This window comes from Sinocyclocheilus grahami, unplaced genomic scaffold (genome assembly GCF_001515645.1).
Source record: "Sinocyclocheilus grahami isolate Dianchi unplaced genomic scaffold, SAMN03320097.WGS_v1.1 scaffold1770.1, whole genome shotgun sequence".
NCBI lineage: Eukaryota > Metazoa > Chordata > Actinopteri > Cypriniformes > Cyprinidae > Sinocyclocheilus > Sinocyclocheilus grahami.
The window spans coordinates 64,521-92,480 of record NW_015506949.1 but is presented as its reverse complement, the minus strand read 5'-3'; the positions used below and the strand labels follow the sequence as shown (position 1 = coordinate 92,480).

The 27,960-nt window shown below is 38.8% G+C and overlaps 1 protein-coding gene across 2 annotated transcripts in view; it reads right to left on the bottom strand.

Annotated features, from left to right (window-relative positions):
- The window catches only part of LOC107572537 (transforming growth factor beta-1-induced transcript 1 protein), a 78,419-nt gene that overhangs the window by 19,503 nt on the left and 30,956 nt on the right, over positions 1-27,960 (bottom strand). For both annotated transcript variants that reach the window (XM_016258955.1, XM_016258956.1), the window contains 5 exons: positions 27,764-27,848; positions 27,212-27,394; positions 26,602-26,775; positions 23,653-23,734; positions 6,390-6,538 (listed from right to left, as the gene is read on the bottom strand). In XM_016258955.1, coding sequence (XP_016114441.1) covers positions 6,390-6,538; positions 23,653-23,734; positions 26,602-26,775; positions 27,212-27,394; positions 27,764-27,848 — 673 coding nt within the window. The remainder of the gene's footprint in view (positions 1-6,389; positions 6,539-23,652; positions 23,735-26,601; positions 26,776-27,211; positions 27,395-27,763; positions 27,849-27,960) is intronic.

Sequence of the window (27,960 nt, the reverse complement as noted above, 5' to 3'; positions counted from 1 at the left end):
GTAAACCTGCGTCTGCGGTCGGGAGGAGCGAAGCCGGATAATGCTCGTGTGTGCAAATGGTTAATATAAGATAATAATATATTAAAATATGAATAAAGAAATATATAAATAGATACAGGGTGACACTGTCAGAATTCATTGAATGCTAAACGCCGCACATAGACACGATGTAAATAAGATATTGTTTGCAGTTCACGGAATCGTGAGATTGCGATAAATTGAAGTGAGTGACAGCTTTTTAGTGATTAACGTTAGATGAAAGAGCTATTTGCTCGCTTTCTAGGCAGGCTATAATCGATTCAGAATTTAAATAAAAGTTGTTTTACGTGCTGCTAACAGCACCAACAGCCACATACCCTTTACATGCAGCAAAGTTTCAGGAGTGACATATATCCCGCATCCCCCATATAAATACAGGATTCACTTTCGAAATTTCGTTAGTTGCTTAGCCTATATCCATTGCCTTAATGGCAGGTAAGTATTTCAATTTAGTTTAAAAATCGCTCCTCTTTATAACATAAGGATCACGTCCAACATGTTGTGATTATCAATACCTCTCTCTTGTAATAGCATGGTGGTTGAAGAGAGATCCCCTCATATGATTGTAAGGCGCGTTGTGTGTGCAGCAATTCAATGAAAGCGCTATATATATATATATATGCATCATGCCTAAAACAGTAGCCTACATTACCGACTTTCCTGTATCTCATCCGTTCTTTTTCAGTCACTCCTGAAACTTTGCTGCATGTACAGGGTACGTGGCTGTTGGTCCTGTTAGCAGCACATAAAACAAAACTTTTATTAAAATCCTGAATTAATTATAGCCTGCCTAGAATGCGAGCAAATAGCGCTTCCATATAATCCCTAAAAAGCTGTCACTTTTACAATCTCACGATGTTCCTTTATAATCAGTGAAGCTCTCTGAACTGCAAATAATATCTTATTTACGTGTCTACGTGTGCATTTAGCACTGAGTGAATACTGACTGTCACAATGCGTGCGTGAGAGGTGGCAGCCCAATCTATTTATATCTTTATAAATATCTTAATATATCATTATATCCTATAATAACCATTTACATGCACGAGCATTATCACACGAGCTTCGCTCCTCCCGACCGCAGACGCAGGTTTACAAGCCACTTTTTCCTGCATTTTTCAATCAATTTCTTGACTTTTCCCCACTTATGAACAACACATTTTCGTACACAATAAAAGCTCCTTGTGGTTTCTCGGTTTGGCCAATTTAAGCATCCATAAACAACGCAAAACACTGGCATTTTGAGTTTCTGCTAGTGATTCCTATGGAGAGAAAAATCACTTCCTGCCCTCCAGCTGCATTTCGCGTCAGTGCATCAGTGACGTCATGTGCAAACAACCTATCGTCAGTAGAATTACATGTTTGTGGGCGGGGTCAAGTTGTTTGCTGCCTGCCAACTTGGAACATAGGTGCCCATTATGCAAATGTGTTACCCCGTGACGTGTAGCCGTCACGGAAGTGGGATTCGAATTACTAACGACTCGTTTCAGCTGTTCAGAGTTGATTCTTTATTTTGGGAGACAATAACTTTATTTATCATGCACGTTCAGCTTCAGATCGGGTTGTTGATGTTTGTCTGCCATTCTTGCTCTGTCTGCATAGTGTGACGTATCCTGTCTGTGCGAACAGGGTGCGCAGAGTTATGCTAATACATAACTTGACAGGCAGGTAGGAAAGCCAATTAAAACGCTCGGACTGAGCGTTTTGATTGGATGAAAATGTATTGGTCCTATGCCGTCCACAGAATATATAAATACAGATAAATACATTTAGACCACTTAACTTAATGATTGCTATCGGGATGTGATGAGACTTTCAACCAGCAAAACAAAAAACATTTCTGAAGACAATCACCTATTGCACATTTAATGTGGCGCACGCAGTGCAGATCAATCAAAATGTGACTTTAAGCAGTGCATGCTGCTTAGAAATTTTGTCTGACTTGAGACAGTGCCGACGCCACGTCACTGTGACATATAGCATCAAAGTACCATGAGATCATTTAGAGAGCTATTTCAGAGCGATTGCAGGAGTGCTGATGATGACACAGCTGTTTCACGATTGGCCAAATTCACCACAAGACAATGTTGACGTGTTTTGGGTTTAATTCCAAATTCTTCAATTCCAATAATGCTCACAAATCTGTGTTTTTAGAACAGTAAAAGCTTTTTTTACTATAGTCACAATGTTATATTGAGCCATGTTTATTAAAAAAAACCATATATACCCCCACATTGGTATTTAAATAGAATATGTTTATGTTGAACTTGATTCTTGAACAGATGGCGCTGTATTAAGCAGTATATAAAAAGTGTTTCTGTTGCTCATGAAAACATTTCTGGAACGTCTCTGTATTTGACAAATATTGCATTCACTTCATCTGTGATAGAGTATGCAAACCCTGTGAGAGCATCACTACCGAAGGCAGAAAATGTCTGACTTGATGTCTCCGCTTTCAATTCTGCACCCGACTGCAAGCGGCTACTCTCACCGATCGGTCTGTGCAGAGCTGCATGAAGTCGAACACACCTAGTGTGTTCAAGATCTGCTGATCCTTTGTTCTGACGTAACATCACATGAAAACTAAGGTGAACTACAATGTACTGGGCATTCAATGTGAACATGACATCAAATTACTGATTCATTTCAATATAGTTTTCAGTGTGGGGGCTTCTACAAGTCTCTACAAGTGTGCTTCGTTGTGAAAGCGAAACTACTTTGTTTGGCCTTCCAAAAGAGGACGATATCTGCTTTGTCATGCCTGGAGCTGATCCGTGCTGGTTGCTGAGGAAATACAACAACTTTGCGCTGTGGATCGGCTTTCACCATGGACGAAGCGGAGTCCAGCCCGGGGTCGTCACATGTGGTTGCCGCAAGCCCTCCAGGTGCTCTTTCGTCAAATCCGCTGGCCGCGCCGTTCTCAAGCCTGCCGCCTCTGCTCACTCTAGCCCTCCAGCCTTTGCTCACTCTAGGCCGCCGCCGCTCACTCTAGGCCACCGTGTGTGATGCTGTGTTTTGTTGTGAAAGCGAAACTACTTTGTTTGGCCTTCCAAAAGAGGACGATATCTGCTTTGTCATGCCTGGAGCTGATCCGTGCTGGTTGCTGAGGAAATACAACAACTTTGCGCTGTGGATCGGCTTTCACCATGGACGAAGCGGAGTCCAGCCCGGGGTCGTCACATGTGGTTGCCGCAAGCCCTCCAGGTGCTCTTTCGTCAAATCCGCTGGCCGCGCCGTTCTCAAGCCTGCCGCCTCTGCTCACTCTAGCCCTCCAGCCTTTGCTCACTCTAGGCCGCCGCCGCTCACTCTAGGCCACCGTGTGTGATGCTGTGTTTTGTTGTGAAAGCGAAACTACTTTGTTTGGCCTTCCAAAAATGGACACGACTAGAAATCAGTGGTTAAGTTGTATTTACAACACTGTTCCAGAACACTTCAACCCAATTATTCAGATGTGTGCAGCACATTTTATGGAGGACCGTTTCCTGATCCTGGTAGAGTAGACTACAATGCCGGCTGTTCTGACTCACAGACTATAAGTACGTTTTTATATTTAAAGAGTTTTTATATTTTATATTTTTTATATTTAAAGCGAGTTTTTTGGGCAGTGTAGAGTAGGGCTTGTTGTTTGTCATTTCTCCAATCACAAATGCAGACATGGTTTTATGTTTACGCGGCGCGATGCAACGCAACGCATAAAAAGAGAGTATAAGTCATTATAATCCATAATTATGTCCCCACTGGATGCAACGAATGCCTTGTTTATAATGGGTTTTCATGTTTTTGAAACATCGCTTTGGCCTGACAGGGCATCATCACAGTATGTCACACGCTTGAGGTATTCAGCAAATCATAACGCACTGGATAGCTGGCCAATCACAGCACACCTTGCTTTTCAGACCGATGAGCTTTGTAAAAATCAACGCGTTTCAGACAGGCGGGGCATAGAGGAGAAACAATAATGTACAATATGTGGAAAATAATGTGTTTTTTTTACTTTAAACCGCATAACCACATTTCATTACGACAAATACACAAAACAATGTTCTTTTTAGCAACATCATATGACCCCTTTAAGTTTATTAAGCATCATGCTAAATATTAATGTATTTTTATTATAATTTAACACACCTGTGAGGTGGATGGATTATCTCGGCAAAGGAGAAGTGCTCACTAACACAGATTTAGACAGATTTGTGAACAATATTTTAGAGAAATAGGCCTTTTGTGTACATAGAAAAAGTCTTAGATCTTTGAGTTCAGCTCATGAAAAATGGGGGCAAAAACAAAATTGTTGCGTTTATAATTTTGTTCAGTGTATATGTCTCTTGTTCACGTGACCAAATGCTGCTCAAAACATTTGGTACTAATGCTATCTATATGGTTTAGGCATGCTAGTGCACACAAGGCTGTAGGCCATTTGATGTAAATTGGGTCTTTTTGATCTCACAGCTGTGGGTACATTTTCTCATTTTCAGCACTATGTGTAAGGCTAATATGGATAAGGACTGCCCAATTAATTGCCCTGTCTACACATAATAATAAGATGTGTATTATTCGATAGTATCATAGGTAGTCGAGGGAGAGATGCTCTCGTTTACACCTGGTGTTTTAATTAGTCTCTTTTGTCCACTTTTGACTACTTTCTTTATTTCTTTGAGGGGAGGGTCTATGGGTGGGTTTATGGGGCTTTTTCTGATCTTTCAATCTAATATTGCTAAATAAGCTTGCGCTATTTAGTAATGTGTTTTTATAATAACCATCACTTTGGATAAAAGTGTGAAAGCGATTCATGATCAGTCTTGATCATTAGTCTAAAAATCACACTGAATAATTATCTGCTGCTAATTTTTGCTGAACATATCCTGAATATCTCATGATAATAACATGATATTGGTTCTAGTTTGGTTTGGTTCTGGTTTTCATGATATTGGTTTTAGTTTAACATCTTTCTGAGACTCTTACATAGAGTAATGGGAAAATAGTGATTTTTTTTTTGAGGTTTCCTTACAAAGTTTTTGCATCAAAAATACCAAAATAAGAAAATCTCTTTTTTTCCCTACTCTAAATTCTGAAGTGAATGTAGATGTCTATGTAAGCATTTTAGTATTTGTTAGTCTAGGTAAGACTTTTATTTGAGTACAATTGAGATATTATTTAATATTTAATTAACATACAAATATTTAATATAATGTTATATATTTCAGTTAAGTTAATGGCGCTCTCTCCTCTTGAACGGCTGATCTAAATCAGGTGTGTTAAATAAGGAATGAAAAGAAGACGACGATGATGATGAATGTGAATAGCGGGGCGACTAGAGGTTGTGGAAAGATAAGGCATTCTAGCTGGGAAAGGGAAAATATGTCTTCTGGAATTACATTTTGGAGACCTATCAGAATGCTGAGATTGTCACACACAGGAGACACCACAACAGGAAGGCTGTGGATAAGTCTCTGAAGGTGACTGCTGAGACTCTGGAGAGCAAGAGAACTACTTGTCAGTGGAAATAGTTAGATCTTTAAAGAATCAAACATTTCATGGACAAATACCAGAAGGTTGGCACAGTGACGTAATGAGTGGAAGATCAGATGGGCAAGCTCCTCTTTAAAATTTGTTTATGAGCTTCATTTCATCGAGTCAGATGTTGATTTATTAACTGCACTGACAAAGTTTATTCAGTCAAGGATTTATTAGATTGACCTGGTTCATAAGAATCATTTGTTTATGAATCTGACTGCACTGGTTATGCCGTACATTTTTAATTCACTAAAAAAAGAAACAACTCAGTAGAGTCATTTATTCATGAATTGGACTACGGTGGTAAAGTTGTTTGTCTGTTTTTGTGTGCAGCTTGTGAGGACAAAAAAGTAGAAATACTTTTTTTTTTTTTCTTAATTTTGTTGCTAGCTTACTATCAGTTGGTATATGTATGTTCAAACATCTAATCTTCTCTGGGCATCAATCATGCTCTGATTCAAGCAAGAGCAATTCATTTTAAATACATTTTAACTAGATTTTAGGTAGGTTTCAACAAGATTTTAACGAAGATGCTTCATAAATGTCATATCAGGGTAAGTTTTCCCCCCTGTATTTCTAGCAGCGGAAATGTTCATTAGAATTTTTAAATAATTTTTTTGTTAATAAGTCTATAATAAACCCACCATAAGAAATACTTACTGGAGTAAAAAGCAATAGCCCAGGTCTTCCTAAAGAAGTTTGAGTGAGCAATAAAATGTTTTGTTGTACACTATTGCAACATGTGGCTTAAGACTGCTTTGACAGTAACATCACAACCCTTCATATGGTATAACACAATCAAATTCATTGTACCTCAGAATCCAGCAACTACTTACCCTACAAACAAAGCATTGTGGATGCCACAGAGCACTTAGAGCTGAGATGTAATTCTCCATGATGGGCTGGGAACAACCCTGACAACGAGAGGCAAAGAGAGCCAGAAAACACTTCTGGCAGTACTGCTTGCCTTCACGGTCATGAAAACCTGAGGAGAAGAAGCATACAGTTATTTGTCATCTTTGAGACCTACAAGCATTTGGCATTATCAAAAACTTGGCATTATCATTACTTGTATAATAAATAGCTTGTACTAATTTATGAGGCAATGAAGATGAGGCAATAATGCAACACACTTTCCTGAACTGTCCTATATAATGAAGCACTGGAGTAAGTCCAAGTAAATCAGTTTGTTCAGAAAGTACATTAAATGGTTAAAAAATTAGCTAAATGTCTATTCACACAGTTAACCAATTTCAGCAAAAAAATGTCTATAGCCCTATTCGGATGGTAATTGTTTCTCAAGTAGACATAAGTAAAAATAAATTTACATGGCACCTCAGTGATAAAACTCATGGATTCAGATGGTGATTTATTCACAGTGGAGAAGCAAGTTCTGTGATCCTACGAACCCGGGAATGCGCTGCTCATGTGGCCAGTTGCATGATTTTCTGCTGTAAATAAAATGTTATATGCTTTGTATAATATGAATAAATTCATATTCAATAAAATCCTATTTATTATTGGATTATTTAAAGGGGTCATGCTTTTTTATTTTTTTTCCAAGTTTTTATTTTTTTTTAAAAGGTTTAATTATAATATTACTAAAGTTTTTTGGAAAATGTAGTGATTTATGAACTTTTTCCACCGTTTCTCATCCTCTGACTGAAACAGTCGGTTTTGGGGTGTTTTCCCTTTAAGAGGTCAGTGTAACCACCCACTTTTATGATTGGCTAAAATCCATTACCGTCATTACTGCCATTATCGTTTTAAAAATATTTTTTATATGAAATACGTTACTTACAGTTTGCTGTTGTTGGGTCCAGAACAGTTGGCATGGACTGATCTTTTAGCAAAAGTATTTTGGCAAAGCCAGCATCATACTGCGATTTGTTCTCAAAACAGTTAATGGTGAAATGTACTGAACACGTGTAAATTAGCACTGATGTGACTGGGACGTTTGCTAAAAATAAACTGAATCCATTTTTCTCTGACGTCAAGATCCTTCGGCAGCGTATACAAACATGTTGTTTTTCCATAGCCAGGAACGGCACATCGTCTACCTGGCATCGCAATCTTATTGTAAACAACTACTCCTTCAGATTATTACACAAATGCTTTTTTATTGTTGATGAGGACATTTACGTTTTGAAACTTGCACGGTGTATTAAGCATACAAAGACCTCTTCTATGTCAAAAGATCAAGGGAAATTAAGTTGATCATGTCATGACCCCCTTTAAATCACCTGTTTAAAATAGGAAAATAGAGGTGCTATAGTTGAAATGTTTTTCTGTCTTGCATTTTATCTCTCAAAATTATGAATGTCATTAAAAATGTGGAGATTAGCAGAAATAAGGTAAACAAAAATGGTTTAAATTTTTATGTATGTAATTGTAGGCCTATATAATACATATTTAAAAAATTAAAACATTTTAAATTAAAAATTAACTGTATTGCATACCTGCTTCTGCCATAATAATGACCCATTTCAAATGTTAAAATGCTTTTCTTCTCTTTCTTCCTTTTGTTCATAACAGCTCCCACTCGCTGTGGTGGAGCAGTTATGAAATATTGTCCTTGTAAATGCCTCTCAGCATTTTAGTACTTTTAACATGCATGTAAATTACAGTGAAGTGCAACAGTTACCGTATGGTGTTTGGCAGTTGCCAAAACAGATATAAACATTGAATTTTGAATGGATTTCTTCTTGTAAACTCAGAGATGTTGACTCAGACAGCAATTAAATTAACACATGACTCTGGTGTTTGTCAAAAAACAGTAGGTAATTTGGCGTGGAATTTTACACAGGTGGTGGGAGAAAAACACAGGCATTCTGGATTCGGACAGCAATAAAAACACCCGACTAACCCCTGTAAATGTTGAAAATCATTTAAGTCTCCATGAGAAACAATTAGCGTCCAAATTGGGCTAAAGAGATTTAATTTTTTGCCATCTGATTTGAGCCCCTTTCCAAAAATTCTAAATCCAACGTGTACCTGACGTCTGTTCTTCTGAACTACACTACCATTCTTTTTTTTAACAAGAAAAAGTCAAATGAGTGAACAAGTTTAGAAAATGTGCTGCTGTGGGATCATTATATCACTCCTAACGTCACACACAATCTCTGCGTCATTTGTTAAGGAGCAGAGCACCCTTGGTCAGCCCTTGAGGGAGCACTGTGACAGTTTCACAGTGAAAATGGTCCTCTCCCACCAGGCTCTCTTTAAGGGGGATGGGAGCCAGGCGAATACACCCCGTAGCTCAGGACCCTCTTCTAAAGTCATTGGAATCACAGGTGGATCTGGCTGAGGACCTTGGGACAGGTCCTTCACTTTGCCAATCCTCTCTCGCCAGTTCCAAGCCTGCTTGCCAGTTTCTTCTGGTCGATGGAGAGCATGTTGCTTGCCCGCTCTAGTCCTGAGGAACTAGATGTGACTGGAGTTGAGATGGACATTGTGAGTGAGGCTTCCTCCTTCCCAGCCCCTGCATATCAGGAGATATCCTGAACGTTATGGCCTACACCATCGCCAGACTGAGTCTGTATTGGTCAGTGGAGAAACAGGAGAGACAGATGACCATTTCCTGGCAAGTCACAGGCCTCCCGTGAGCCTTCCATTTCTCACAGAGCACCACAAAGTAGTGTTGAAATCCTGAGAGAAACCATTTTCTGCTCATGTTTTCCACCCCTTAGATCCAATTGTTCTAATGTAAAGAGGTTGGAGGGACACAGGTACACGAGGATGCCCCGGATGGAGGAATCATTAGCAGGTTACCTTTCATCTGGCATGGTGTCCTCTTTGAAAGCTCCCGCTTTGCCCTCTAAGCCCTGCCAGTTTACATCAAAACTAGTGGGCAAACCATATGTGGCGGCGGGCCAGTCTAGTGGTGCCTTGCACACCATGGCAGTGCTGCAGGCATAACCAAGCCGATTTACTGAAGGACGCTGACTGCAGTGGAGGTGTAGATCCAGATGCAGTACTGCAGCTCCAATGTACAACTGATCTTGCCCTCTGAGCTACCAAGCAAACAGCCCGTGCCATCGGTTTAGGGAGGTGAAAGTTAAGTCAGCAGTTTTTGAGCGCTACATCCCCCACCATGGCCAGCATCCTTCAGCCCCCCTTCTGATCCTATTGCTGGCCGCCAGTTGTTGGCAGGATCAGAAGGCAAGTGTTGCCGCTTGAGCCCCCCTACAAGGCGTCAACCTCATGGGAAACCAAGAAGGGATCTCTGAAAGGTCATTACGGCCAAAAAACATCATAAGGTGCTGAGATCCCTTCTTCTTTGTTTTTTTTCCTTTAGGACGAGTGATATTTGTGTCCTCTTTGCAGGGAGTGATTCAGGGGCAGCTGCATCCACAAGAAGGATGCAATACTGCTGTGATGGTAAAGGAGTATTTCTCCCTTTGAAGAATATACTGTTATAGGGGATGCAGAGATGAAAGCAATATGCTCCTTCAGTACTTGCATATGTGTTATTATGTGCACGAAAGAAGAAAGTGGGGAGTACTGTTTTTATTTTTATTCTTTTTTTTTGTGACTGGGCATGTTTATGCTTAAACCCGAGTAATAATACATAACACACAAAAAAAACATTTTGGTCAAAGGGTTGTTCAGGACAATATGGTTCTAAATAGAACTGTGTAAAAAGAACCATCTTTTTTTAGAGATTTTTAGAAAATGTCAACATTATCACCACAATATTCAATATATTCATATCTAAACAGCGGATGAACTTATCAATGAGGTCAATGATGTTACCTATGCTAGAGAACTTGCTAGCAAGGAAAGGGGTGTGGAACCACCTTGTGAAACAACCCACCAGAAACAACCATGAGTAGACAACTAAATAGAGATGCCAGCTGGGCAGTTGCCTGGACAAACAAGCACACTGTCATAGGTCTATGGGAACCCTGGGTCCTATTTAAAAAAATCGGCTACAGGGAAGGAACAAAGATGTGGTAAGGCTAATCACTGCCAAACATCTGGCGTCAATTGGCACATGGAACTCAAGGATACTTTAGAAAAATGGAAGCCTTGAATTACTTGTCAACCAACTTATCAAGTGTTACAGATGGGACGTTAGTGGTCTGTCTGAGGTATGTAGAACCAAACAAGGCACAAGGCTTTATTGGTCAGGATTATAGCATCACTATTATCCAAGCATATGCACCAACTACTACCCATAGCGACAACGCTGTGGATGACTTGGTGCTGCTGAGTGGTTTGCGGTGCTTGCTAAGTGGTTTGTGATTGTAGCTCTGTGTAGCTTAATTTTTCTGTTGAATCTCTTTCTTACTATCACTCTCTGTTGTTTAAAGAGATAAAATATAACTTAATTCCCACCATATTTCTGATATGATCTATCAAACTAATCTGATTAATTTGATAGTTTGCTATTATTCTAAAACCGCGAGTGCAGCGCGTTAGCATTCGTTAGCCGGTTAGCTTGTCATTCGCGTTTCTATTCGTGTCTATTTCTGTTTTATTTTTTTTCTCTCGCTCCGTTTTTTTCACGAGTTCATCAAACAACAGTGGTAAGTCAGAATCATTCATCAATCACGGAGAGTAATGTCTTCTTCTCCTGCTATTGTTGTTTGCACCACTTGCCACATGTATAGTTTAGCTCTCTCTGTCTGCAACGAGGGATTCACATGTGATAAATGCAAGGAAATAGTTGGGCTGACAGAGAAGATTTCAGGATTAGAGACGCACATCGAAACTTTAATTGAGGATAGTAAGAATGTGAGGGTTGTACATACGGCTTTGGATGTGACTAGCTCAGGGAGTCCTGTACATTGTTCGGTTCCGGTTACAATGCCTCTGCAGCAGGGCGACTGGGTGACTGTGAGGCAGCGTAGTCGTGGGTCAAAACACCGCTCTTCACTTCCGATCAAAACATCAAACAGGTTCTCCCCACTCAGTGACGCACCCACTGAGAAACCTGATGAATGTGCTCTAGTTATCGGCGATTCTATTGTACGGAATGTGAAAATAGAGACACCAGCCACCATAGTCCAATGTTTACCGGGTGCCAGAGCGCCTGACATCTTGGCAAATTTAAAAGTGCTGGCTAATGCTAAATGTAAATTCAGTAAGATTGTTATTCACGCCGGTGCTAATGATGTTCGACTTCGCCAGTCGGAGATCACTAAAAATAACATTAAAGAGGTGTGTGAACTTGCAAGTACAATGTCAGATGCTGTAATATGCTCTGGTCCCCTCCCTGCTTACCGTGGGGATGAGATACATAGCAGACTGTCGTCACTCAATGGCTGGATGTCTAAGTGGTGCCCCCGCAGAATAACATAGGTTTCATAGATAATTGGACGAGTTTTTGGGGCAGACTTGACCTGTTGAAAAGAGATGGTCTTCATGCCTCCTGGGGTGGTGCCGCTCTTCTCTCTAGAAATATGGCACATAGTCTTAGAGTTTGCACTTGACTAACTGGGGCCCAGGTCAGGAAGCAGACAGACTGGCTAAACCGACCGTCTGCTAGCCACCTCATGTCACAGAAATCAGTTAATTCTCAGCACATAGAGACTTTTTCACCTAGATATTACTCTACAGAGACTGTGTCTGTTCTCCGAACTAGAAAATACAAAAAACGTCCAAACCAATTTAAGAGTAACAATTTAATTGATGTTCAACAAATAAAAAATGTATATAATACAGAGAAACAAATTATGAAGCTTGGCTTATTGATAGGGTGGCCATATGTGCCGTTCATACGGGACACATCCTGGCCAGGATTTTTATATTGCCTAAAATATCCAAAATAGTTTGACCAATAAAATGCAGGTATTGTATATAATCGACCAATCGTGGCACATGAGAAGGTGAGATCTACAGAGAACGATCAAAGCGATGCAAATACGCACACGTTTGTTAGTTCGTTTTACTTGAAGGTTCGGTCGCTGCGCACCGATCATTGAATGACACCAAAGTACCGTGAGAGCAATTCGAAAGCATAAGGAGCCATCTGCTCTGCTCTCTATAGCTCTCGTGAATGTCATACAACGATCGATCTGCACAGTGCAAACAGTCAAAACATGGATATTTTAGGCAATATAGAAATCCTGGCAAGGATGCGTCCCGTAAAAATTGACTCTCTCTTTTTTAGCATTTTAGATACAGTTGCTCCTTTATGCTTAAGAATATATTGCCTAAAATATCCAAAATAGTTTGACCAATAAAATGCAGGTATTGTATATAATCGACCAATCGTGGCACATGAGAAGGTGAGATCTACAGAGAACGATCAAAGCGATGCAAATACGCACACGTTTGTTAGTTCGTTTTACTTGAAGGTTCGGTCGCTGCGCACCGATCATTGAATGACACCAAAGTACCGTGAGAGCAATTCGAAAGCATAAGGAGCCATCTGCTCTGCTCTCTATAGCTCTCGTGAATGTCATACAACGATCGATCTGCACAGTGCAAACAGTCAAAACATGGATATTTTAGGCAATATAGAAATCCTGGCAAGGATGCGTCCCGTAAAAATTGACTCTCTCTTTTTTAGCATTTTAGATACAGTTGCTCCTTTATGCTTAAGAATAAGGAAAACAGTTTGACACCGTGGTATAATGAGCACACTTGCACCCTAAAGAGAGCAGCCCGGAAAATGGAGCACAGCTGGAGGAAAACAAAACTAGAGGTATTTCGTGTTGCATGGCGGCAAAGTTCCCTATCCTACAGAAAAGCATTAAAAATTGCTAGATCTGATTACTTTTCATCTCTTATAGAAGAAAACAAACATAACCCCAGGTATTTATTCAATACAGTGGCTAAATTAACGAAAAATAAAACACCAGCAGGCATTAACATTTGTCAGCAGCACAGCAGTAATGACTTTATGAACTACTTTAGTTCCAAGATTAGGATATGTCCCCAAAACCTTCAAACTGGCTGTTATTAAGCCTATCATTAAAAAAACACAACTTGACCCCAAAGATGTAGTTAATTACAGACAGATCTCGAATCTCCCTTTTCTGTCAAAGATACTAGAAAAGGTAGTATCCTCACAATTATATTCCTTCTTAGAGAAAACTGGTATCTGTGAGGATTTCCAGTCAGGATTTAGACTTATCATAGTACTGAAACTGCTCTCATTAGAGTTACAAATCACCTGCTCTTATCATCTGATCATGTTTGTATCTCTCTATTAGTGCTAGTGGATCTTAGCGCTGCTGTCGACCACAACATTCTTTTGAATAGACTACAAAACTTTGTTGGCATTAGTGGAAGTGCATTAGCATGGTTCAAATCGTACTTCTGACCTCCATCAATTCATAGCAGTGAATGAAGAGGTATCATATCGATCACAAGTGCAGTATGGAGTACCTCAAGGCTCAGTACTAGGGCCATTAGTTTTCACGCTTTACATGTTACCCTTGGGAGATATCATCAGGAAACACAGTTTTAGCTTTCACTGTTATGCTGATGACACTCAGCTCTATATTTCTTCGCGACCCGGCGAAACATACCAATTTGAAAAACTAACAGAATGCATATTCGATATAAAAAACTGGATGACAAAAAATTTCTTTCTGTTAAATTCTGAAAAAATAGAGGTGTTAATTAAACCTCCGCATGTAATAACCTAGAACACTGCCTAACACTTGATGGCTGCTCTGTTAATTTTTCGTCATAAGTAAGGAACCTAGGTGTGCTATTTTGCATTTCTGTACTGCATTTCTCCATCCCAAAAATGTATCTAAATTGCGACCTATGCTCTCAATGTCAAATGCAGAATCGCTAATTCATGTGTTCATGACCTCAAGGTTAGATTATTGTAATGCTTTATTGGGTGGTTGTTCTGCACACTTAATAAACAAACTCCAGCTGGTCCAAAATGCAGCAGCTAGAGTTCTTACAAGAACCAGGAAGTATGACCATATTAGCCCGGTTCTGTCAGCACTGCACTGGCTCCCTATTAAACATCGTATAGATTTTTAAAATCCTGCTAATTACTTATGAAGCCCTGAATGGTTTATCACCTCAGTACTTGAGCAAGCTCTTATCGTATTATAGTCCTCTACGTCCGCTGCACTCTCAAAACTCTGGCAATTTGATAATACCTAGAATATCAAAATCAACTGCAGGTGGCAGATCCTTTTAGTGCCCAAATTCTACAATAATCTACCTAACACTGTTCAGGAGACAGACACAATCTGTCAGTTTAAATCTAGATTAAAGACCCATCTCTTTAACCTGGCTTACACATAACACACTTACACATTTATATTACTCAAATCCGTTAAAGGATTGTTAGGCTGCATTAATTAGGTCAACCGGAACTGGGAACACTTCCAATAACATCCGATGTACTCATTACCTCGTAAGAAGAATGGCATCTACGCTAATATTAGTTTGTTTCTTTCTTATTCCGAGGTCACTGCAGCCACCAGATCCAGCCCAGAAGGTGGATCAGCACCTAGAGACGACCTCTACAGCCCTGAATTTCAGCGGAGACCAGGACAACTAGATGACATTTACATTTACATTTAGTCATTTAGCAGACGCTTTTATCCAAAGCGACTTACAATTGGGGGATACATAAAGCGATTCTTCTTTAAGAGGCAAACAGACACAAGAAGTGGTTGTAATACCAAGTTCTTAGACATTGTTAAAATAAGTACAAGCTAGAAAGAGAAGGAATAAATAAAGAGAGAGAGTTTTTTTTATTTTTTTTATTTTTTTTTATTTATTTATTTTTATTATGATGAAGTCAAGTAGCTTCGAAAGAGATGAGTTTTCAGCTGTCGCTTGAAAATTGTCAGGGATTCAGCATTCCGGATAGGGGTGGGAAGATCGTTCCACCAGCCAGGAGTGGTGAACGAGAATGTTCTGGAAAGTGATTTTGAGCCTCTCTGTGATGATGAGCCCCAGAGATGAGCCCCAGAGACAGATCCCCAGTGAAGACCTTGTCTCCTAGACTGACATCGGGACAAAGCCCTCTGCACAATCTAACTTTGCTGCAGCATGGATCAACCTGCTGGTTCGTCTGGCCGAAGGAGAACTGGCCCCCCCGACTGAGCCTGGTTTCTCCCAAGGTTTTTTTCTCCATTCTGTCACTGATGGAGTTTTGGTTCCTTGCCGCTGTCGCCTCTGGCTTGCTTAGATGTGGACACTTAATTTCCAGCGATATAGCTGACTTGATTGCACAGATACTATTTAAACTGAACTGAGCTGGACGATGACATCACTGAATTCAATGATGAACTGCCTTTAACTGAAAATTTAGTGTTTAATATTGTCCTTTTGCATTGACTCACTATTTTCCTATTTTGATACTGTAAAGCTGCTTTGACACAATCTGTATTGTTAAAAGCGCTATATAAATAAAGGTGACTTGACTTGACTTGACTTTTATAAGACGTTACAACACACCATCAATAAAGTGCCAAGAAGGGACATTAAGATCATAATGGGGGACTTCAATGCACAGGTCGGTGCGGACAATGTTACATGGAAAGGTGTTTTGGGGTGCTTTGGATATGGATCAATGAATGATAGAGGTGAGCACCTAGGCTCAACAAGCTGGTTCAGCCACAAACCGTCACAGAAATGGACTTGGAGTTCGCCGGGTGACAAAATGTGACAGATGATCGATTACATCATGATCGATCAGAGATGAAGAAACTGCATCACCAATGCATGCAGCTTCCCAAGCACAATAGTACCAAACATGCTCAATGACCACAATCTCATAATGGCCAACTTCAGGATGCGGTTTAAGGTTAAAAAGATGACACACACCAAGAAGTTGGACATCGAAAGACTGCATAATACTGAAGACAAAGAGTGCTATGAGATTGAGCTCAAGAACCATTTTTAGGTGCTTGGCAACACAATAGAAGAATCCAGCTTGGATGATGCACTCGGCATTATCAAGGGCACGATAAAGAAAACAGCTGAAGAGGTAATCAGCTTTAGAAGACATAAAAATGCTCTGTGGATCACTGGCGAAGTCTTTGCACTGGGTGATGAATGCTGAGATGTGGGCAAAAAGAACAACAACAACCCAGATGGCGTAAATTTAAAACAACGATACTCTCAGCTGAAAACCAACATAGACAACAAGGTTGTGAAGCAGAAGAAGCAAGCTGAAAGAACGACATGCATACTCTCTTCCAAAAACTCAAAACACTCAAGAAAAGAGTCCAAATGAATGAAAGGTGCGGCAACATCAGAAGCAAAAATGGCAACTTTCTCACCAAGGATGCTGATATACATAATAAAATGTATGGGTATGGCAGTGGTCTCTACAAGGCACCTATCAAGGCAGATAAGGATGTTCTGGAGCAACTCTGGCCAAACTGCAAGAGAGATGTGCATGAACCAGACCTCCTTGAGAGCAAAATCTGAACAGCTATCTCCAAGATCAAATCCCAGAAGGTTCCTGGTATTGATGTGCCTGCAGTTCGAAGGCGAACTAATCAAAGGCATCGGTGAAGTCGTAGTCCATATCATGCACAAGATTTGCAATAAAATTTGGGCCAATGATGAGTTTCCTATGCTATGGACAAAGTCCCTGGTAGTCACCATCCCAAAGAAAGATTCCAACCAAATGTAAAAAAACACTGTACAATTAGCCTCATCTGCCACTTAAGTAAGATCATCCTTATGATCATCAGGAGCCGGATGAAGAATGGTATCAAATGGCGGATGAACAAGCCAGATTCAGACCATGTAGAGGCACTATCAAACAGATCTCCTTCCTTCGCTAGTGGAGTGAAAGGTGGTGATGATTACAGGGGCCCTCGGCTGAGGGGGGCCCCCCGGCGATCTCAACCAAATGACTGAGGCCAGCCTAAAAAGACACTCAGGACAGCTGACGGGCCACTGCTGCACATTGTCATGAAAGCTTATAATTTGCACGTGTTTTAAGCCTTGCCAATTTTAAACATTCAAACTTGAAAGTTTTAAGCATTCAAACACAAGATGCAGAAAAACTAAGTACTGAGTACTCGCACACTGTGTTCTGTGCGCACGCAGAGAGCCGCACCTCACAGACAGCAACACCGAACCGAGCTCTTCTTCGCTTCCTCCTACACCTGAACGAACAAATACAAATTACAGTTTAAACATGCAAACAGAAAAGGATGTGAAACAGACCAATTCAGCACCCACACGCGATGTTCTGTGCGCACAGGGCGCACGCAGAGAGGCTTGAACACAGAATTTGCCTCTTCCTGCTCTTGTACCAACAAATACATACAAAATTATCTCAAAATACCTGTCTTGGAGAGTATCCTTGAAAAAACTGTCGGTTATGTCTTAAGTGAAAGTAAACTGTGGAGAAAGAAATCGGATGTGTATCATTATAATGGATGCATTGTCTCTTAAAGTGACCACTTTTTACTAGTGGGTGCAGAACACTATAGTTCATGTATGTAAGTATAGCAAAATAAAGTAAACTGTGACATATTATACCCAAAAATTCTTTAATTGCTAATGCGACCTTTTTACACCACAGACTGAACAAAACTAAGCATTGCTTGGTAATTGGTCATCAGAGTATTGATAGTTGTGTAAATATTGTCATACTAACAGTTGTCTGAATTTTTGGTTGATTGTAATCCATTACATACCTTTGTATAATGGAATCTGACATTATCAAGGTGAATTTGTTCTGACACAGTTTAACTGAGTTCTTGTCATATTTTATTACCATTTTCTAAACTATAGCGAATAAACTGTGATAATGTGAAAAATGTTGATGGTGTCTGAATAAATTTTGGTTTGACTGTATATTTAATTTTTACAGTGAAGACTATGCAGAGCTATTTTACATTTGATTATTCGGTTTCTGTACCTTGACACATACAAACTTGAAAAAACTTAAACACTGTGTAAATAGCACAAATAAATTAATAGAACGAACATACAAATTAAACAATTTCAAACAGGGCTCACTGGTACAACCTGCACTTGGGCCCCGCAAACCCCAGCTACGGCCCTGCATGTGTAAATGGCAGAACAATTAACAACTTACATTTGCCAATGATATTGGTCTCTTGACACAACTACTTAGACATGCTAAGGTCCTTTTGGACAGAGTCAACAAGGTCAGCTCAAAGTATGAGCGAGAGATAAGTGGCTCCAAAACGGAGTGGATGCTGCTAAGTATAAAAGCTGAGCAAACAGTGAAAAACAGAATAAAGGAAGGACTGTTGCTCAGAGGGAAGGAACTGCAGCACGTGGAAAAATTCAAGTATCTTGGAACGACTCTGACTGCAAACTGTGACTGCTCTACAGACATCAGAATAAGAACAGCCATGGCCTTGAAAGTGATAAGCGATCTGGACAATATCTAGAAAAACAAAAATCAAGAATGAGACCAAAATGAGACTGTACAGACCCCTCATGCTCCCTTTTGCCTTGTAAGCATGGACACTTAGGGGTGCTGAAAAGAAACAACTACTTGTATCCGAGATGGCAGCACTTAGAAAAATACTTGGCGTTCGCATCATAGACAAGATGAGAAACAATGACATCAGAAAGGCCCTCAAACAGATAGAAATGACCGTGTAAAAAGTACATGAAAGACAACACCAGTGGCTTGGTCATGTACTTCGTATGGATAAAAACAGGATTGCCAACAAAACAACATTGTCAACATTGCACGGAAGAGTAGAAGTTACCACAAAAAGAGGAAGTCCAAGAAAAACGTGGATGTCATCAGTGATGGCAGGATACAACATTGGACCACAAATTCTGAGAATTGCACAAGATAGAGACAGATGACGTTTAGTGTTGACTCATGTGAGAGCACATGTTAAAGTGCAGTAAACATGCATGGAGATATGGTGAAGAAGAATATTTGCTTATAAAATGGCATACATTTCAACATCCAAAGTAAAATGTTGCACACATCCCACAAACCCACACAGGGCTCAGGTGCAGGGCAAAAAATACAAACGTATTGTACGCACACTGATATAATTGCTCCATAAGAATTATTTATTGCAATGTTTCGACCATCAGTTCTTCGTCAGGCACAAATTACGTGACTCACGTAATTTGTGCCTGACGAAGACTTGATGGTCGACTCGCGTAATTTGTGCCTCACGAAGACCTGATGGTCGAAACGTTGCAATAAATAATTCTTATGGAGCAGTTATATCAGTTACATTTGTATTTTTACTATACATTTCAACATGTCATGCGCATACTTTGTCATTTATTTATTTACTTACTTTTTTTATTTTAACAGCCCAGATAACTCCTGCACATGACATGCAGAAAAAAAGAGATGGGCCTCTGTATTTTTTCATAAACTAATAAATCCCTGTGCAGTAGCTAGGTTGTTCTGGGTGGTTGCTAGGGTGTTGCTATGCAGTTGCTATGGTCTTCTGGGTGGTTGCTATGCAGTTTCCAGGGTGTTCTTCTGGTTGCATATGCGTTTGCTAGGGTGTTCTGGATAGTCCTGTGTGGTTAATAGGGTGTTATGGGTGGTTGCTAGGTGGTTTCTAAGGAGTTCTGAGAGGACAGTTGCTAGGGTGTTTCTAGGCGGTAGCTAGAGTGTTGCTTTGCGGTTGCTAGGGTGTTCTCCTGGTTATGCAGTTGCTAAGGTGTTGCCATGTGGTTGCTAGGGTGTTGCTGGGTGTACTGGGAGGTTGCTATGCAGTTGCCCATATAAGGCCTTGAAAATGAAGATTCCAAAATCAAAGTTTAAGAACCAGAATCTAAAATCATATTGAGATCTTTCTAGAGAGGTACAGGCATGCGATTGTTGGAAAAGGAATATTTATGGCACTTTGACAGGTATGTTTTTTGCAATTGTTTTGATAGAAGGAAACAAGACACATTTCTATTTTCAACATTATTTTTTCTTCAGACATTTCTCTTTAAATGAAAAGAAGTATCATCTGTATGCAAAGTGACCCACATTTGGTTTTTGACCACTGAAAAAGTGTAAAATGTAACATTTTACTCTTGTAGCCATATTGAAATTCTTATATCTCTGGATATGAACCATGTTGGGCCTTAAAAGTTAAGATACCAAAATACATTTTGTTATGAGCTAAAATATCAAAGGATATTAAGATTTTTAATACTTCTTGAGATACAGGCATGCAAACTTCAGGGGAAAAACGTTATTTATTTATTTATTTTTTTTACGTTATTTTTGAACATCACCATTGGCATATAATGCAACAAAGATTGCTGAAGTCAACAGATTTTACCAATCACTTCTGTAAAAATAACATGATGTAATGATGTTGCCATCTTTCTAAAGTCATTTTATCCCCCTGTAATTTGGCTCAAAATCTCAGGTGGAAATTGTCATTTTGACCCCCTCTACAAAATAGTGGATTATTCTGTAAATATGCATCCAAGGCATTTAATATTTTATTTGATCTTGATTGGATCTTGATTGCATCATCTTCATTGCATCTATTTTATTTTTCGATTTTGTGTTTTATTTCTTGATGTATTCAGCTAATAAGAAATTTTTTTCCTAAAATTTCCCATGTCAATTAAAAATAAAAGGACAAAAATGCAAAAAATGTAAAAGATAAAAATGCAGAGCACAAATTCCGAGCAGTACAAAAGTACAAATAGTACAAAAATAAAACTATGCAAATATTATAAAATATAGTGTTAAATCCCTCATTTTTCTAAAGAAACACTGTCAGAGCAAAGCAATGTCAGCGGGTAAAGTTACAGCAGGAGTCCACAGAGTCTCTCTCGCCTCCCCTAAGCCCACTGAGTTTTAACAGACCCTAAAGCGTGCTGTAAGTTTGGTGTGGGGTAACTGAGAATGAATGGGGGAAAGTGTGCACTCCATGGCAAATTTGATTAGATATGACTGGTTATGATCAGCTGTGATGGGTTCATGCCATAAATCCCGTCTCTTGTGTTTGTGCGCATTCCCCCATTCGTGAATCAGTCTGAATGAACAATATAATGGCGTTAATGGGAAGATTAATTAAAAAAATAAACAAGTCACACTTAGATATAACCACTTTATGTCAAAATAAGACTTGAAATAGCCTGAAAACATGATCTGTCGGAATATTTAGTGAGTTATCAGCTTGGTGAAATGTAAAGTAAATCTCCATGTCTGTAACCAATATTTACTGAGTTTTGATGACTGATGATCCGTAAAATTAAAAAAATAGTGTTGTTCCTATATTATCCATTGAATGCAACAGTAAAAATTAGCCCATTATCAAGGCAAGGTTCACTTAATAACTTGCTGAAGCCTATGGTTAAGGGGTCATGAACTGCATTTTTTAATTATTTTATAATGTGTCCTTAAGTGCACTTACAAAGAGGGTGAGGGTGCTCAGTATAAGCGGCGTTTACATAGCACAACAGCAGCAAGCCGTCATCAAGACAGAGAAGATTTTTTTCTTCACTAGCAGACCTAGTGGGAACCCCTGCAGCCCTTGGTTGTGACGGGGCTAATCAGCTGCCTACACACACATGGCATAATGTAGAAGACAGAAAGCAGTGAAAAACAGTACTTATAACTATCAGTGAGGTTAACACATTCGTAGTATAATTAGGAGACAGAAAGCAGTGAGAAACAGCACTTATAATTATCAGCTTCCGATCCATCCCAGCTCAGTGCACAAGCACTGACAGAGAATGTATGAAACAACAGACTACCTCAAGAAGCTAGTATTGAAAACTGGCTTACCTTAAGCTAGTTAAGCTAGTTAATGGTCAACTTTTCAAGTAGGCCATAAGTAGTCTGTTACCAAGGAATATAGCATTGATGTGTGGCAAAAGTTGTTGAGCTTCACAAAATGGGAAGTGGCTATAAGAAAATAGCAAAAGCAAAAGCAAAAAGTCCCAGTCAACTGGAGATGCTGTGAATCAGAATGAGTCAAGAAGCCTCAATAAAAATATAAAATATCACCCACATCACCATAAGTTGGTTGGGAGGGTATAAAGAAAAAAACCCAAGTATATTTAGTTGCAGGACACTACTGAAACATCAAACGGGCCCAGCGATTATTTTGGTGCACACTAAGATAAAAAAAAGGTACCCCATGCTCAAGGTTAAATATATTGTGGGATCTTTAATGTTGAGGGTCTATTATCTGCCAAAGGCCATCTGGACATCTTGTTCAGATACAAGGCACTGTGGATTCTATCAAATTTACATTTACATTTAGTCATTCAGCAGACGTTTTTATCCAAAGCGACTTACAAATGAGGACGATAGAAGCAATCAAAACTAGCAAAAGAGCAACAATATGTAAGTGCAAATGACAAATCCCGGTTAGCCTAACGCAGTACACGTAGCAAGGTATTATATATATATATATATATATATATATATATATACATATACATACATACATACATACAAATACACACACACACACACACACACAAAGAAAAACAAGTAGCTAAAATAGAAAAAATAGTAAGCTAGTGTTAGTTTTTTTTTTTTTTTTTTATAAAAAGAAGATAAATAGATAAAGTAGAATTAAAATAGAATAGAAAGTGCTAGAGTTAGAGGGTCAAATAAAGATGGAACAGATGTGTTTCATCAAATACCAAAAGATAAAAATCAAAACCTGACTGCCTCTACTAGAAATCGTATAAGGTCGTGGTTGGATCTACCAGCAGGACAATGATCCAAAACATACATCAAATCCACACAAAAATGTTTTACTGCCCACAAAATCAAGGTCTTGCCATAGCTATCGCAGTCCCCTGACTTGAATCCCACATAAAAACTCTCAAGAAGGGTCTGTGGGGTTCTCCTGTCATGCCTAATGAGGTTGGAGAATGCATGGCTAGGGATCTGACACCATTCCTTAATACAGACTCTGCTCTTCAGTTCACCCCACAGTTTTCCAGTTTATATATATATATATATATATATATATATGAAAAATCTTGATGGATCGATAAAAGAGAAATAATCTAATAAAAAAACACTATTAAAATAACAATGAATCCTTAATTTGTTAGGACTCTTTTTTTCCAAATTCATGAATTATGTTGAATAACTATTATCTATTTATCCACATGATAATTTATTGATTTACTGATATCTCAATTAATTCATTCAATGCTCAGTTGATCACAGATATGGCCCTGAAATCAGTTTCCTTCATCATCCCATACCTTCATCTCCAAATGTTGAGCTGCATTTCACACAGCTAAAGCATTCTGGATGCCAGTTTTTATCCAGCGCAGTCACCATTTTCTGAAGGAGAACATAATAAGGCCAGATTAGGGCCAGATAATATACAGTATAAAGCTATGGGAGTTGATACTGGGTTACAAACAAAGATGAACAACTTCAAATTACATATTTAGGGAAGATTTTGGCAAAACATCTATTGTATGAGAAAAAAAATTGTAAAACTTTTCTATTAAGATGTTAAAGTATTATGGCTAGATGTGCCGTTTTGAGCACAATTTGGGGGATACAAATGTAAGCTCACATTAAGATCAGCTGATCATCTGTCTTTCTCATATAATCAAATGAAAAACATTGATATATATTGTCAGGACTGGATCATGATCCTGTGAGGCCCCTGGTTATACGTCTTGGGGGACCTAACAGACCCTTTTTTTTAAGTGATATGGGCAATTTGGCTTCAAAAAGTTAGAAAAAATGTTTTCTGGATCCTATCTTGTTCTGTGTGCGGAGGGGCCCTAGTGGTCAGCATGTGCTCTATGCATTAAGGCAGAGTTTACCAACCCTGTTCATGTAAGGTATACCAACAGTACACATTTTCAAATTCTTCCTAATTAAACACACCTGATTCAACTCATCAGAACGTTAGTAGATTCTCCAAGACCAGAAATGGATGAGTCAGATAAGTGAGACACCCAAAAATCATAGAATTAGAATGACACTTGAACTGAATTAAGCTGGATGATGGCACTATCATCTTCTGTACAGCTGGGGTCCATTCTTCGTACCTCACTTAATACACCTGAGATAATTTGACAGATGCCAGATCTTTTAATCCTGGTAACTGATCTCTGGCTAATTTGGTTCTTCAAACAAGTTAGCGGATTTGATAAAAAAAAATCTGGATTAAGTTATCGTAAATTACTTTGTGTTGTCATGTTCATTGGAAAGGGCAGATATTTCGATACTCGAAAACATGATCAGCAATGCAGCAAATGGTTGGCGGCAATACAGCAACGTAATGACATCATATAATTAAAATCAAGGAAACAGCCAAGCCAGCAAAATGACATAAAAATTTGTACATGCTTTGCATTTTTCAGTGTCAAGAAGAGTATTGCAATTAGCAAGTAATTTAATTTTGAAGCAGATTTGTTACATGTGACAGCATTAAAGTTTCTTAATTCATACGATCCATCTTAAGACATAACTAACTGTGTTTAAATTAATTATGCATCATAAAAGCAATTTGAGATTTGAGAAGTGAGTCCGCATCTCCTGCGATGCATTAAAGCCACCCGCATCAAAGCTCACCGTTTAAATTAATGCATGGCTCAGACAAACTGTATGTGTGTGCAACAAAATTATGAGATAATTATTCCTTCACGAATAAATCTCTCAATGAGTAAAACTGGTTTTGTCTATTTTAATTATTTTCAAAATAATTTTTGCTTTAATAAGGTTGTAAGAAAATAGCAGTGGCTGAGATACACTTTCAGTATCACCTTCACTTAAAATTATGCAATCTAATCCTGTTTACGTGAAATAAGCATGCTCCTGAGCAGATTTGAGCTAAAGGACCTGTTACTATGACAGCAACTCCAGGATGAGCTTCGAAGAACCTAACAATCCTGGATCATGTCAAAATGCCAACAATAAAATCCAGCTGATCCAGGGAAATCCACATACGAAGAACGGACCCCTGCTTTACAACTTAATAGCATTTTGCAACATCAACACTGAACTGACTCAAGCTAAATAATGACATTGCTGTCTTAGGTAGAACTGCTTGTAGCTGAATTGAACTTGTTTCAAATTTATTAACTTCACACTATTATTGATCTGAACTGAAACAAGACTGTAATTCTGACCTGAGCTAAATTATGGCACTATTGTCTTTTAGAGCTGCTTTATAGCAGATTCTGAATTGTCTCCATAGTTGAGTTTCCATAATTGTTCTCGATTTTCTCTGTGAAGCTGCTTTGACACAATCTGTATTGTATAAAGTCTTATAGAAACAAAGTTGACTTGACTTGACTGGTGTTGATGTACCTCCAGAAACAAGGTTGGGAAACACTGCATTAAGGACCTGGGGTCCCATAGTTCTCATATTGTGTCATATAAGAAGGGCTCAGCACACACTAAAGTTAATTTTGATCCTTTTTGTGTCTTTTTTTTGTGGGATCCCACACCACTGCTCATTTTGTAGGTCTCTTTTATCTGGCACATGCACACAGTTCAGTTCATGGAACTCTCTGTTAACAAGCTGATTGATGATTTGACGCAAGTGTGTTAAATAAGTGAGACATGGACAATCTGCAGTGCTGTGGGTCCCCAGGATTAAGATTTTAAAACCACTGCTCTAGTCATTTGGCGATAATATGATTAGATTGACTGAAGTTCAAAGTCTAGACTCCTATAATTAATTTTAAAGCTTTGTTTTAATGGTTTCACATCTGGGATGTATGTACAGTGCATGATCCCATATAGTTAGACTTGACAACAGCAGCGTGAAAAAACATTATCAACTAAGAAAAAGGTAACATTTTACAAAAAGGTCTCGTTTGTTAACATTAGTTAATGCATCAACAAGTTGATTTCAATCATGTATTAGTAAATGTTGAAACATTACGTTTAATGAATGCTTTAGAAGTATTTGTACCTCCCTTAACTTACTTTAAATAAAAGTTATAATAAATCAATTTAAGGAAGAGTTGGGATGGAGGAGGAATTGGGCTGCCTAAAAGTTGTTGCAGAAGTGAGGTAAGCAGAGGTTTATAGATGCTTACTCTAACGCTGTGATTTGTCAGAGTAAATGAGCATGGTCCTCCAGAACTTTTGTTTATTCATGTCATAGACTATCATCTTCATTCAGCTTCAGTACAGCTGTGAGTTTTTGAATAGGACACATAAATGTACCGTATACCTACATTGAGTATGGGCTTGTTGCATTGTGCACAGTGAGGTGAGTACAGGGTGAAGTAGTCAGGCTCACAGTATGGTCGACCATCTTTCTCAAAGAAATTACAATTGCCAAGCTCACACTCACACTCAGAGCAAACAAAGTGCTCTGGATGCCAAACCCGTCCCAGAGCTGTTACAACCTAAGAGACAGGGAAACAAGATCTAAATTTCTAAAGTTACTATCACTTTTGAAACCGGAATCCTTTAAATCATTAAAAAAAAAAAATCAACAAAGAGTTCTAAGATGAAACAACATTACAAACTAGGATTTAAAACAATGTATTTGAAACCTGGTTGTGGTAGTAATTTAGTTTATTTCAATTAAATTAAATGTAAGTGATTAAACTTAACAACCAGATATGTTAGGTCTGTCTTCATAGGGTTATATATTGATAAAAATCTGCTTTTCTGTGAAGACAATTAATGGTACTTTTACTTACTGACCTTTGTAAACAGTACTTCTATTGTACTTCCAATATGAAAACCACAGAAAACATTTTAAAAACAAATGCATGGCTATTGATTAATTAAACTACTGGCTACAAGTTAAATTCAGGATTTATTAAATAATTTTACCTGTCCTACAACTGGTTTCTGACAGGCGGAACAGTTTCCCTTAGAGGAGGTAGGCACTCCCTGCCTGCTCAGATCTGATTGGAGAAGACCCAACATGCTGTCCAATGAGCCTCCAGAGGATGCAGAGGGTGGAGAAGCTGTTTGTTGTGATGAAGATGCCACAGGACCCGCGGGTGCTGCTGGCTGATACAAACAAATAACTCAACAGCTACACAAAAATACTAATATTTTATTAATTAAAAGTGAAATGTTAATAAACTCTCTCCTAACCCAGTTCAATATGCAGAGTCAACTATCAGTAAGCCAATAGTAGGTACTACTATTATGACTGAGACGCACTGTATTGCATAAAGCGCTATAGTGACTTGACGCACAACAATGCACTGTTTGTTTGGTCCTACCAACTTCTGAACATTGTTACATTGTTACCAACATTGTCACCAAACCTGTTGTAGTGTTTAGTGTTTTAGTGTTTGGGAAACCAGTTTAAAAACAGTTATTAATCTGGTGACACTAGTTCAGCAACTGCATAAAAGTATGTATCAAACATACTGTGCTTTGGACTCTGAAGTCTGATAGAGACGCCATTAATTTGTCCAGCTCTAAAGTAGCAGATGTAGCTGAGGGTTTCGCTGAGCTAGAAACAGAAAAAAAATTATTACTGTCCGACAATCATTAATACAATTATATAAACTGTACACGCATATTCATTTGATATTTGTAAGTTTGACTTTCCTCCATTATGTGTT